Source organism: Otolemur garnettii, unplaced genomic scaffold, assembly GCF_000181295.1.
Source record: "Otolemur garnettii isolate 467f Iridium unplaced genomic scaffold, OtoGar3 scaffold00030, whole genome shotgun sequence".
In the NCBI taxonomy this organism is placed as follows: domain Eukaryota; kingdom Metazoa; phylum Chordata; class Mammalia; order Primates; family Galagidae; genus Otolemur; species Otolemur garnettii.
In genome coordinates, this window is record NW_003852425.1 from 15238942 (window position 1) to 15253506 (window position 14565).

At 36.6% G+C, this 14565-nt stretch overlaps 1 protein-coding gene across 10 annotated transcripts in view; it reads right to left on the reverse strand.

The window, feature by feature from the left end:
* The window catches only part of PPIP5K2 (diphosphoinositol pentakisphosphate kinase 2), a 73941-nt gene that overhangs the window by 4747 nt on the left and 54629 nt on the right, over positions 1-14565 (reverse strand). For 2 of the 10 annotated variants that reach the window (XM_023512711.1, XM_012804635.2), the window contains exons 25-30: positions 12851-13024; positions 11541-11613; positions 9840-9959; positions 8910-8972; positions 5346-5486; positions 2729-2845 (exon numbers count right to left, since the gene is read on the reverse strand). In XM_023512711.1, the coding sequence (XP_023368479.1) occupies positions 2729-2845; positions 5346-5486; positions 8910-8972; positions 9840-9959; positions 11541-11613; positions 12851-13024 (688 nt within the window). Of the gene's footprint in view, positions 1-2728; positions 2846-5345; positions 5487-8909; positions 8973-9839; positions 9960-11540; positions 11614-12850; positions 13025-13377; positions 13806-14565 lie in introns of those variants that run through there. The other 8 variants (XM_023512714.1, XM_023512713.1, XM_023512717.1 and 5 more) reach the window with 6 other exon arrangements.

Below are 14565 nucleotides of genomic sequence, written 5' to 3' on the forward strand. Positions count from 1 at the left end.
AAAAAAAAAAGACATCCAGAAACTAAAGGACAAAATAAACCCCAACAGGTGGGGGTTGGAGATTTATAAAGCTTTCACAATGGCCCAAATGAGGAAACTAGGAAAGAGACCTCCACAAAACAAGATGAACAGAGCTCCACCATATCTATCAATTCTCTTAAGAAGATGAATGGCTTGAATCCCCCACTGAAGAGGCACAAGCTGGCTGACTGGACAGAAAGGGCACAAGCCCAAGACTCAGGGTGAATGGCTGGATAACAATATTTTAGGCAAATAGAATTCAGAAGAAAGCAAGAATCACAACTCTATTTGTAGACACATTATGCTTTAAAGCAACACAATATCCACACAATGATGGACACTATATATTGGACCAGGGAACAATACAACAAGACATTTCAATCCTAAATACCTATTCACCCAACTTAAATGCTCCCAGATATATAAAACAACCTAGTCTGAACAATATGATATCCTGCAATACCATAAAAGTTGGGACTTCAACTTGGCTTGCGCCTCTTCAGACAGAACTGTACAGGTCCTACGAGCAGAAACTAAAGAAACAATGGACTTAAACACAGCTATAGAATAAATGGGCAGAATGTTACTACAGAACACTCCACCCCAGTAATACTGAGTATATGTTCTTCTTGTCAGTGTGTAGATTGTTTTCCAAATCCGATCATACCCTAGGACACAAATCAAATCTCAAAAAATGTAAAAAGTAGAAATTATATCTTATATATTTTCAGACCACAGTGGAGTAAAAGTAGAATTTAACTGTGACAAAACTTTCATCCCCACACAGAGTCGTGGAAACTAAGCAACAATGACAGCTGGTTCAAAGAGAAGATAAAGAAGGAAATCAGTAGATTCCTTGAACAAAATGACCATGAGGACACAGGCCAGCAAAACCTGTGGGATACTATAACCAAAGTTAGATCAGAATTAAAGTGAGAACAAAGGAACTATTCACAAGATGAACAAAACAAAAGCTGATTCTTTGAAAAGATAAATAAATTGATGAACTGAGAGCCAGGTTAAGTAAAAACAGAAAAGTAAGGTCTCTAATAACCTCAACCAGAAACAAAAAAGAAAAAACAATAACAAATACCGTAGACATATGCAAGATTATCACTGATTACTACAAAAACTGTCTCAAAATTTGAAAATATGGAGGAAACGGACCAATACCTGAAATCACACCACATCCCTAGACTTAACTGAAAGAAAAATAAAACTCTTGAACAGACTAATATCAAATTCTGACACTGCAACAAAAATTAAAAAGTCAGTCTTGGACCAGATGGTTTATATCAGAAAGCACCAAACCTTCAAAGAAGAGCTCATACCTATAATATGCAGAACCTGTTCCAAAACCTTGAGAAGAAAGGAAACCTCCCAGACTCCTTCTACAAAGCATGTGTCACCTGATACCAAAACCAGGAAAGGGTCCAACAAGAAAATAAAACTACAGACTAATATCATTCATGAATATTGATGCAAAAATACTCAATACAATTTTAACAGATAGAATACAGCTATTCATTAAAAAAATTAGGCGGGCTTTATCCCAGGGAAGCAAGGCAGGTTCAACACATGCAAATCCATAAACATAATTCAGCACATAAATAGAAGCAAAAGCAAAGACCATATGATCCCCTCAATAGGTGGAGAAAAAGCATTCAACAAAATTCATCATCTTTTTCTGATAAGAACACTTAAAGAAGTAGGCATAGATGGGAAATTTCTTAAACTAATAGAAGCCATCTGTGACAAACCCATAGCCAACATCATCCTGAATGGAGTAAAACTGAAAGCTTTTCCACTTAGAACTAGAACAAGATGGGAATGCCCAATGTTGCCATTACCATTCAACATAGTGCTGGAAGTCCTAGCCAATGCAATCCCACAAGGATAACAAGGGTATCCAAATGGGGACAGAGGAGGTCAAACTTCCACTCTTTGCTGATGATATGATCTTATACTTAGAAAATCCCAGATATTCAACCATTGGACTCCTGAAAGTATCAAGAAATATATAACATCTTGGGATATAAAATCAATATCCACACATCAGTAGCTTTCATATATGTCCGTAATAGTTAAGCTGAGCTCCTAAACCCACAAAGCTGCATGGAAATCTCTGAGAAAAAACGATGTGGATAAGAAGACATGAACAGGGTAGAATGTCCCCATCTCAGGTAGGAAAGTGGGAGGAGGAGAATCTTCAAATAAGAAAAGTAGAAGAAACAGAGAAAAGGAAAGAATATCAAGACAGAGTTTAACAGCCTGGAGGTAAGGGTGGGAGTTGTTTTTCAGCAAGGATCAACAACACAATCAAATGTGCCCAGAGGTTAAGGTAGAAAAATGCTGGTAAAAGATAGTTGAATTTCAAAGTGATATCATCAGACTGAGAATGGAGATATTAAAATATAAAGAAAGAGAAAAAAATTTCATGTAACAGAAAAGCAAAAGACGAGAGTCCACAGTTTGGGGGAAACTGAGTGTGAAACATTTTATTAACAAATGTTGCAGAGGGCAGACAACCAAGATAAAGAACTAAATCTGTATCAATAGACTACTAATAGATTTTTAACCCATTGGATCACTATGCTGTAGGAAGTATAATGATTCTAATTAAAAACAGATTTTACATTTAAAAAAGCAAACTATGACTCCTCCCTTGAGAGCAACACAGAATATACAAACTCACACCCCTCCTAACCTGGTTTGCTGTTTGCTTTAGCGCTCTTTAAGGTAGCTGGTGGTGTTGGTAGGATCTTTGCAGGTGTATATGTATTTAGAGATATTTTCCTTCGCATTACTGGATTGGAACACGAAGCTGCAAAAAAAAAGTTAATTTAGTACTTTACTGCTAATTCTGCCTTAACCTTATAGAAAATTTCTTACAGCATCATTTATTGACCCTAAGAATATATAGAAATACAAGAGAAAACAGACAAGGTTCACTACGTAAATTCAGCAGAATCATCTTTCACATAAAGCCAGTTCTCTTATGGTCTTAGCCAAATAGATGTTTGGTTTATACTGTAAATAAGCAAAAAAACCCCAAACAAACAAACAAACAAAAAAAAACCCCCAAAATTAGATTGTAAGTAAGTAAATCATGCCTTCCTATGTTACCTGGTTGAGATTATCTTAATGAGAATGAGAGCCTTTTAAAGTTGGGGAGAGTCTGAGAGGAATAAAGAGGAAAAGGAGGGATAATTTTTAAGTGTGGAGTCCTTGGGGGAATAAGCAGCCAAAGGAGGAAGCGGAGAGGGACCACTGGTACCAGCTCCTCGATTCCTAAACACAGAGAGATGGGTAAACTACAAAATCCAAATTTAAAATCTCAGGGGGTGGGGGATCTGACAGCAACACTCAGCGTGCTTTTGAAAATCAAGATATGGGCCAGTCACAGCAAATATGCCTTTGGTGTTTGAAATCTAGATCAGATAAACACAGATTTCTATGACAGACCTCAAGTAGTCAATAACAAAAAAAAAGTGAAAGTGATGAGATCAGTCTCAGTGCATGCAAAGTGATGAGAGCCTCAGTGCACGCAGTGATGAGAGCAGTCTCAGTGCACGCAGTGATGACAGCCGTCTCAGTGCACGCAGTGATGAGAGCCATCTCAGTGCACGCAAAGTGATGAGAGCCTCAGTGCACGCAGTGATGAGAGCAGTCTCAGTGCACGCAGTGATGACAGCCGTCTCAGTGCACGCAGTGATGAGAGCCGTCTCAGTGCACGCAGTGATGAGAGCCGTCTCAGGGCACGCAGTGATGAGAGCCGTCTCAGTGCACGCAGTGATGAGAGCCGTCTCAGGGCACGCAGTGATGAGAGCCGTCTCAGTGCACGCAGTGATGAGAGCCGTCTCAGTGCACGCAGTGATGAGAGCCTCAGTGCACGCAGTGATGAGAGCCGTCTCAGTGCACGCAGTGATGAGAGCAGTCTCAGGGCACGCAGTGATGAGAGCCGTCTCAGTGCACGCAGTGATGAGAGCCGTCTCAGGGCATGCAGTGATGAGAGCCGTCTCAGTGCACGCAGTGATGAGAGCCATCTCAGTGCACACAGTGATGAGAGCAGTCTCAGGGCACGCAGTGATGAGAGAAGTCTCAGTGCACGCAGTGATGAGAGCCGTCTCAGGGCACACAGTGATGAGCGCAGTCTCAGTGCATGCAAAGCCCACCACCACCACGCAGCTCTTCCTGCTTCCATGTCTCACCCTACTCTGTTAACTTCCACCACTCACCTTTCCTTATTATTATCTCCCCTCCCTTTTCTCCATTTGATATTGTCATTGCCCCATTGTAACCTACAATCTTATTACCACCATATTTTGAATGACAATGATTAACAATGTCTTTTCCTTTGTCAGAAACACTACAAAAGTATATAGTTCTATGTATATGATGCTACCTCCTTGATGATTTCAAAACAGGTAGATTACTTCTGTTGTTAGCTTCAAGTTATTCACTGCCATTCTTCTAAATCTAAATAGCACTATTTAGCTATCTACCCTAAGTTCTATTTACTATTTAGCGTCTTTCTTTAATTTGTTTTCAGATTTCAAATGCCTGCTCCAGGAAAGCAGTGAAATATCAAGCACAGGGCAAAGGGGTAAATGAAAATTTATCCAGCTTCTGAGGAAGCAGAACTGTCCATCCTCTCAGGCTACAGAAAACATAAACAATAACATTCATTTTCTTGACTTTCTAGCTTGGAGAAGTTATTTCATTTGGAGCATTATCAATTCTCAGAATCAGACACATTCATATGCAAATTTGAAATTAAAACCTACTTTCCAAAGCCATCCCCTAAGTGAAATATTCATCATCTTACTATGCTTCTCCATTAGCAGTGATGACTGACAGCTGACCTCTATGTCAGAAGTGGAGGACAAGGGAAAGGCCACTACATGGCAGAAACGTGGGGCGCAGTGAGACTACCAAAAAGTGGGGAGAGAATGGCTGTGAATGTGTGGGTTAATATTTTGTAATTTTTAAAGAAATTATTATGAAATGATAGACAACAGGAATGTGATATTTCTAGCAAATATAGTTTAAAAACTGACCAGGACTTTGTACCTTGTTGACTTCTATTTCTGTGTCTTTCCCTCACTATTTATAAGAAAAAATACTTATTGGAGAGAATAAAAAAAAAATAGTACATTGCACATTACACCAAATACTTCTATTCTTAATAATATCCTTTACACTCCTTTCCTAAAATTCTACTCACTCCCAATATTTGAGTCAGAGTTTTATCACTCTTGCCTTATCAGGTAATTTATACTGCCCAACAATTAAATGGTAATAACAAAGACAGAGTAACCTACACGTGTCAGGGGTCTTCTGCAGAGCGTCACTTGACGGAGAAGCGATGGAAGCAAGGAACTCATCTACCTGCTTCAAAGAGAGGGCGTTATGGAGGGTTTCCAGAGGACAGATGGACGGCACCATGGAATACAATTCAAAGCCTACAAGAGAAACAACAAAAACAAAAAAGAAAAGTTGAATGCTTAAAAAAATCACGAATTAAGAAGAAAGAGAACCACTGCTTAGAATTGGACAGTCTACGTCTTTTTAGTCTGTCACATGCAAACCACAAGAAATCTGAAGTCATGACACCAGATGCTATGCAGCCTGGACTCAGAACAAGAGGGACAAGAATTCCCTTTAAAATATAAAACACACAGTATACATGCACATGATTTCATTCTGCATCGGTAATATCTAAGACTAATACTGAAAAACAAACTTAGGGGAAAACCACAAAAAAAAGACAATTTTCTAGTTTTTAATTTTTGAAGTCAAATCTATTCAATAGAATAGCTGATGCCATGAGGTATTCCTGATGCTACAGGTTAATCAAAAATAATTATGTAATACTTACGAAGAGTAATTTGTAACACTTTTCTAGGCATGCCAAGGCCAACAATATTTTCTAGTATGATCCCAAACAACATTTATTCATTTTTGCTGGAATTAAAATTCCAAAACATATTTCACCTACCTTTCCCAAATTAACACAATAATTATATTACTGGAAATTACTAGCTGAGTAAAAAGTTAGGCCAAGTATAAAGGAATACAAAATACAAATATGCTCATATATAACAATGGCACAGAAATACAAAAACTTCATGAAACAACCATGCAGATATGTATTAATATAGTGAAACAAAAGCACTTAAACTCATCGTTTCTTTATAGAAACAACATAGATTATTCCCCCCTTTTTTTCAAAAAGAAAATACCTGTTGTTTAAACTTTACTCAACTGAATGGCTTTTAAAATTGCTTCCACACCTTGTTACAGACGTCTTCCTACATCTACTCTTCCCCAAATACAAACTGACTTTCCTTCAAAGAAATACTTTAATGCTTAAATAAGGTTTATATAAAGTCCAATGCCATTAATTAAAAAGTAAAAATTAATTGAACTCAGACTGTACAACTCTTTGCTTCAACAGATATGTGCCCATTTTAAAAACTGACTAATGTATGATTTACTTAGATTTTGGGAGGAAACATTGACAAATGAGCTGCCTAATTCTCAGCTGGAATACAAAAACTTTGGTTAAAAGCAAATCTAATCTTTCTGTGAAAATAACCAAAGGATTTAAAAAGTTGCTATGTTTGATCTTCAGGTGCAAACCAAAGCATGACAACGTCACACATACTTTAAAACAAACAAACAAACAAAAAAAGACTGTACCGTACAGCAGCTAAAGCGCCTAGGTTAAGCACTAAAGAAATCAGGCTTGCACAACTGGAACTGTTTTTAAAAAAGTACAAGATTCATGCAAATAAGCGCAAACCCTTTCTCTGCATTACACTGAACTCAACAATATGCTTTTTTCTTCTTTCCTCAGACTGTTTACAAGTCTTTTCTAACAATTAGTTTCTTTCATTTGCCTGCTAGATTTTATAACAGGCAGAGGACAACATAATCAAGTTCTTTTGGACTATATTTTTTTCCAGTTATCTTTTGAAAACTTTTCCCATAATGCATAATGAAAGGGTTAGCGCAGCAATTTAAAAAGCCACCCTGCTGACATTTTTAGAAGCTATAAAAACATACCACTGAAGCCTAGAAATTCCACAGAGGAAACGGACCAGCACCTATAGAGGTGGAGGTGTTCTGCACAGAGGCCCAGAAAATAAGGTAAAGTACTGTCAGAAGATACTTGTTTCACCATGTTCTCGAACTAAAGATGAAGGGAGGGGAAGTCCATGATATGTGTTAAAGACGGAACACGGAAGTAAGGGAAATAAAAAATGAAAGAAGAGTCAAAGGACAATTCATAGGACAGATGTGACAACCAAGCACTAACAAAAGAAAAAGGAAACCTCAGAAACATAAAAGAAGTATTTGTAGGACTGAAAGGAAAGCATTTTATATGCATTAACTTGCACAATGTGTAGCAAATCCACATTTTTAAAAAAGCCTAAACCAAAGGAACATAGAATTATTTTCTGTTAAATTTAACAAAAGTATTTTTCTGTTTTTTGAAAACTATCCAGTTCGAAACAGATTTCTTCTAGATAAAATTTCAAACACTGGCTTTAAACACATGAGCATAGGTCCTAAACCTGCAGGGTCTCTTCTCAGGACTTCTGTACTTCCTTTTTTCTTGTGGCTTCTGCTTTTCTTCTAAGAGGTTCTTAGGCATGAGGTTTCTTTAGAAGCTGCAGCTGTATCAAATATGGGTCTTTTTCTTCAAAAAGTAGCATTTAGACGCTACAATGGAGGGAAAGCACATTAAGCTCTAAGGCTAAATTCTTACTTGCTGAGGATGAGATCTTGTTACTTCACCTTCAGGTAACAGAGCACTGCTATTTAGATGTGCTATGAAAGGATCCAGGTGGGATAAAACGACCGTAAACTTGTGTTGAATCCTTTAGCTTCATGAAAGCTTTTCAAAGACCTGACTTAAGTTTTTGAAAGACTTATTTGCAGTTAAAAAGAAAAAAAAAGTTCCAGGGATAAAAGTACCTTCATTCCAAATAAAAGCAAAAATCTTTAAGTTTTCTTTTAAATTCTGTGACACTAAATTATTTTAAAATGATCAGTAAATATTCCCTTTTGCCCCACAAGATCAACCTCTATATGAGAAGCTGTAATACTACAACTGCATTTATAAATAATGATGATGAAACACTTTCCTATTCAGCCTCAAAATTTGAATTTAATGGAATTGGGTTTCTAGATTTTAACTTAGTCTTCTTCCTATTCGGACTCCTCAATATTTTAAGAAAAAGCAGTGTTACCAAAAGGAACTGGTTGCCACACGAGAGCAAAGTGAATGCTGGACAAAGTTTTCAGAGTGCTCCAGCCCAAACTGAGTTTTGCTTTAGACAGACACAGAGCCGGGATACACGATGACCTTGATGCACCTGCACCACTTGGCGCCAGGGACTTCCCAAAGGCGCGTTTCATTTGGCTATTGGATGGGGATGGCTCTGTATTTTTGGTAAGTATCTCAATGAAACAACCATGTGATCAGAAAAGGAATCGGGGGGAAAAAACATTAATATTATTAAAAATTAAGAACAAATCAAAGAATACTAATCGTATTTTAAAAATCTGTGTAGACGGATCACTTGGGAAATTATGAGAAATTTTCAGGTGTTGATTTAGGATTAACTCATCATTTAATGGTCATTTAAAAGTTTGATGAATAATGTTAAATTACTCTTTAATTACAGGTGTAAAGGGAGCTAGACAGTATCAATAATTTGGGTGATACTGTATCTTCATACAAGTTAGAATTGTATGCCGATTGATATTAAGAATGGAGAAATGAATAATACTGTATACCCCACATTTTGAAATGAAAGAAAAATAAAAAAGGAGTGAAGCAGGGGAATACTTTTTAAAATAAAAGCAAAACGTACCATTGGTTGGGTGTCGAGCAAATGAGATAGAAAACCTTTTAACAGCAGAACCGCGTGTGGCGTCTGAGAAAGAGAAAAACAGGTACCTGAAATTCGTAACAGCTACCAAAAGAACATGTAAAAAAAGAGGAAGAAAAACAAATACATGAGGAGGTTAGAAAGGTGACATGCAGAAGTGACAATGAGAGAAGGTAATAAGCCGAACACTGGTTAAAAGAAACAAACTGGCTTGATGACAGAGGCCGTGTGGAAGGAAGAACCTAAGGGAGGGAAGCAGGAGGGACCGGCAGTTCTGGTGAATCCATGTTTTGCTGCTAAAGCAAACTTGTTGGCATACGAGAAAAAGCTTTCAATAAAGCTGATCCTGAAAGAGCTTCAAGGACTCTTCTTCACAAAAGGGGCAAGCTTCCATGGATCTCAGAAAAATTCTGAATATGAAACTGTAAAGTCTATGAATAATACTGAGAGGTTTCCTTCTGCTAGGGATCCTAAAATATTCTTATCCTATGTTTATTTTTATAAAAATATTACCAATTTGACATTCTCTTCTACTTATAAACATTTTATTCACTTTATTTTAACCCAATATTAATAAGTACAATAAGGGTTAACAATGAACAAAACTTTAAACGATCAAGGAAAAATTTATGAGCTATCAATTATCTAAAAAAAGAATACATATGATGTAGTTCTAAACTTCCCACATCAACAAAGCAGCTCCTATACGAGTACTGTGAGTCTAACTACAGGTCACTATCTGATGAAGCATAATCAGGCTGCAGGTCACAGAGAGCACTGGTCGTCATTTAGGCAAAGGACGCTAGGACTCCACTTCAGGCAGTCAGGGCCTGAGACTTGCCTTTGAGAAACACTGCTCGTGGTGTGTGCGTGGGTGCAGGAATGCGTCTGTGTGTGCATGGGTGCACATACCATCTATGCAGCCAGAAGAGGTCAGCTTTTTACGATGAGTACGAGCATAATCCTGTAGGTTAGGTGCGCTTGAAGAACCCCCGAGCACCGAGGTGCTAAACAGGCCCGCACAGTGAGACCCTGATGGGAGTTAGAGAAAATACATACACAACAGGTGTTCTTCCATTCACATTGGGAATTCATGCAGCATGCAGTTAACACGGCGCTTACCACACAGAAGGAGCCTTTGAAATGCCTTGCACAGGCTCACAATGTGCTTGTGGTATCTGGTGATGTCAATTTTAATGCAATACCTATAATCACCACCATTTATCATATGTACAAATGTAGTTATTTAACACTGATCAAAGTGTTATCTTTCAGGAAAAATTATATGCCTATTCAATAATTAGATACATATATCCTAAAAGTATTAAAAACACTACCATAAAAATTAACTTAAGAAGAAACTGTGTTAATCACTTTGCAAGAGTAGGTCATATCAAAAACCTCTCTGCTAGCACAAAGTAAGTAATAGTGAATTGATATTTTTCATGTATGTCAAGATATGTCATAAATGACAAATCTTCCCTGGTACCTCTGAATTAAGAATTACTAATTTTTCTTATGAAATGAAGTACAACAGTACTTACTGTTGTGTGAGAAGACCAGGTCAAAACCAGGTCCTTTCTGGTCATTGACTTTAAATTTCTAATACTTAACAAATAGACTTAAGAACTTAATAAGACATGTTATTAGCAAATAATATAGCCAGTATAAATTGATGCTTAATTTGTAGCAAAAGTTTTTATATCCAAGCAAAACTTTCCACCACTAGGGAAAGAGTAAATAAATTTCTATCCAATATAATGAAACATCAATACAAAAGGAGAATATATAAATTTCTGTAAAGATACTATGGGAATATTGAAAACTGTCATTATGAGCTATATATGTAATTAACTAAAGAAAGATTTTTACTTATGTAGGTATCAATACAGTTCATATACCTAGTATAGAGATCATAGTATAACAGTTATGAAATTTATTCATGCTTTGAATAAATCTATTCAGGACATCTATTTACCAAAAAAAAAAAAAAAAAAATGCCATTACCTCATATAGTTTATCAACCATGACCTTAAAAACCAAATGAGTTTAGTTAGAAAGGTCTTTTCTAATGCTGCTTGAAGAAAAAAAATTGGTCATGTTCTCTACAGGTCAATAAAGAGTAAGACTGCATCAACTTTGCTTTGGTTTTCAAGAGTTGCTAAAAAGGAAAATTAATATATCCATAGAGGGTCTGAATACCCCCCACTTTAAACATCTTTTTAATAAAAAAAAATTACTTTTTGCAAACTTCATTTTCCCAGTTGATAATAACATTTTTTTCATCTGTATCAGCTTGGAAAATGAAATTTCCTTCATAAATTAACTTATAAAGTACAAGATTTAAAATCAGCTTAGTCTGCATTGGCAAGTAGATTAAGTGGTTACCATTACGGGCATTCAAAAGAGTTACACACCAGAATTAAGTGCTATTTCTTATACATTTTATCAAAACTTAATTTTGAGTCATACAACTCAACATTTCTGAAGTAGTACTAAATAAAAACTAAAGCATAGCATTTGGTCATGCTTTCACCACTGAAGAGTTTTACATGTGTGTACAGTAATGAGTTTAAGAAAGGCATAGAATGCATTTTTCTTTACACCACATACCTACAGTAGGATTCTGCTTCTGTTCTACAAGAGTTCTTGCTGTTCTCAGGTAATTAGCATTTTCAGATACAACCTGCATAAGGAAAGAGAAATAAAGGAAGTGAAACAGTAAAATAAATTCCAAGTCCATAGTTAATATGCAGCCTGTCCAGACAGACACAGGTTAATAAGCTGTATGATCAATATTAGTAGGAACACATAATGACAGACCATGCACGGTCCCTCACAAGGGGGCCAGTCACAGGAGGTCCTTGCAATGAAGGGGTGCGAAGCAGGCATTCAGAATGAAATGCCAGGTATGAAACAGGACAGATGAAGAGACAGTTAATAGATTGATATAATTTCACTCTTAAAAGAAGCCAAATGCCCACTCTTAAACAGCTCCTGTATTTGAAAGGGGAAAAAACAACTACAAACAAAAGAAAAGACAGACAGAGACTGTTGAGGTCACCACACAATTACTGATCCATGCATGGGCTTTATCAGAGTAATCTTTAAATATTCACAGCCTTAATGGATACCATAATCCCTTTTCCTATAATCAAACGAATTACATTTCCAAAAGGAAATTGCTGAAATCATCAGAAAAGTCATATGTGACAGAAGACCTTCCATTGCAATAAAAACCATCGTATTTTAAATTTCCAAAGGTCATCACAGAAAGTCCTTCTGAAAGTCATTTTATTTTGATTCCTATTGTGATGGGCACGCACATGGTCACCTGCCCTCTGATTCTCTCCTCAGAGGAAATCATGCTGCATACATCCCTTACATGCTTCTCGATAACAGGAAATGAGGGAGAGAACCAGCCATACGAGATGTATCCTGCTAATTAATACAAGGCCACATAAATTTTGATGTTGTAAAAAACGCTTATATTCTCAGCAAATTCCAAGTGGAATCTAATTTTTCTATTACGGGGAAAAGTTATTTAAATTTTCTTACCATCAAATTACATAATTTTGTTTCTGGAAGTTTTAAAGGACAATTAAATCAAAGAAAGATTACTTTTCCTTTTTAAATAATTTCATTAACAAACACAAGTTCCAGGAGAAGAAAATTTATTAATTATTTTAAAAATCCTGGACATTTAAAATCATCTCAGTAAAAATGCTACACACATGCAGTGTAAGTGGTTTCTTTCCCTCAAATATTGTCAGATGTTATAAGTATTTTTAAATGAACTCAAAATTAAAAGACAGAAGGATTTACTCTGATGTGAAATATAAGGGATTAGATGTCCTCAAAGACAGCTGTTGTTGCTCTGAATGCAGGGAGGAAAAATGTTTAATGAAGTAAAGTTTAAAAACCTGTTGCCATGAGCCAAAAATACTGGATGTGAAAGCCAATGATTTGGGGGAGACAGGGGAAGAAGTGATTTGTTCCCCTGATCTGCGTCTTCGACGCCCAGTACCCACACCACTGGTATAGTGCAGCCAGGTACCAGCGCCCTCTGGGCTAGACACACTCAGGGGGCTCTCTTCCTGGAAGTGAGAAAGGGGGCAAAAAAAAAAAAAAAAAAAAGCAGAGCATGCAAAGTTAGATACAACAGAGCCAAATGATCAGAAGAAAAAAAAATACAGTTTGTATTCGCTTATCAATTTTTTTAACACTATTAGACAGCAATTTGGGAGCCAAATGTTTCAATATTTGAGAATTTGATAGAAATGACTTATAAATCTAATTCTATGTGATGATAATTATGAAAATATCTTATAACCTTAAAACACAAATATTTATACTACTTAATAGTTGTTTCTTCCCTCCTAAAATTGGAAAGATATTAGGTTTCTTTTTTAGCCATTGTTTGAATATTAAAAGTATTCTGCTTAATTTTAAATATTCAAGATATTTTGTGCTATTTTGGATGAACTTTTCAACCCAAGCCACTGGAGAATTGTGAAAAGGTTTAAAGAGATCTAAATGTATGGAACTTAGAAAAGAAAATGTCTGCCAGACATTAAAAGAAAAAACCACCAGATCATAAAGTGGACTCCGACTGCATTTGTTCACACTCTCACACGATCTGCTTGTTCACCCTCCAGAGGCTGCTCTCGGAGTGCGGGAGGCAGACGTGCAGCAAACACTCTCATGATACTTGTTTGCATGTTCAGGGTTCAGACAGTGAGGACAGAGTAAAATCTACTTGCACAAAATGAAGAGAATAGTCTTTTTCTCTGTGTCTTTGGGAAGTACAAACTTCTGACATCCGTGGAGATGGTGGACGCTGGGAAAAGTCTTCCAGGTTTTACTTGAATAATTTACCTTATGGAAGTAAAAGTTTAGCATGGCATAGAAATAATTTCTTGAGATCAACTATGTAAGTATTTATAAGAAAAAGGTTTATAAATGTGTTCTGTGTTTTAAAAGTTAACAAGGGCAGTGATTCTGTCGAAGGCTTTATAAATATTGATGAATTGCAAAATTAAAACTTAGCCGTATCAGTGGGATTGGGTTTTCAGAGGGCAGAGAAGAGAGTTTAACGGTGAAATTCTGAATAATTTAATTAATAGCAGCCTGTCTGCTTATTTAATAACATCAAAATCACTGCCCTCACAGAAATAATAGTTTAAGTTATATTAATACAACCATTTACCAACTTCCTGAAGTTAAGGATACCTGAACATAACTCCAGGTTTCTTATTTTCAATTAAAGCATAATAGTTTAAATTTTGTAACTGTTAAGCAATTTTTTTTAACCACCTTTGATAATCAATTTAAATATCACATTCAGGAAACCTTAACTAGTATATAATATCCATTATAGTTATAAGAACCTACTTTGCTGATAGATTTTTTTCTATACAAAACTGTCAAACTGGGCTCGGCACCTGTGGCTCAAGCGGCTAAGGCGCCAGCCACATACACCTAAGGTGGTGGGTTCAAATCCCCAGCCCAGGCCCTCCAAACAACAATGATGGCTGCAACCAAAAAATGGCTGGGCGTTGTGGCGGGCGCCTGTAGTCCCAGCTACTTGGGAGGCTGAGGCAGGAGACTCGCTTGAGCCCAGGAGTTGGAGGTTGCT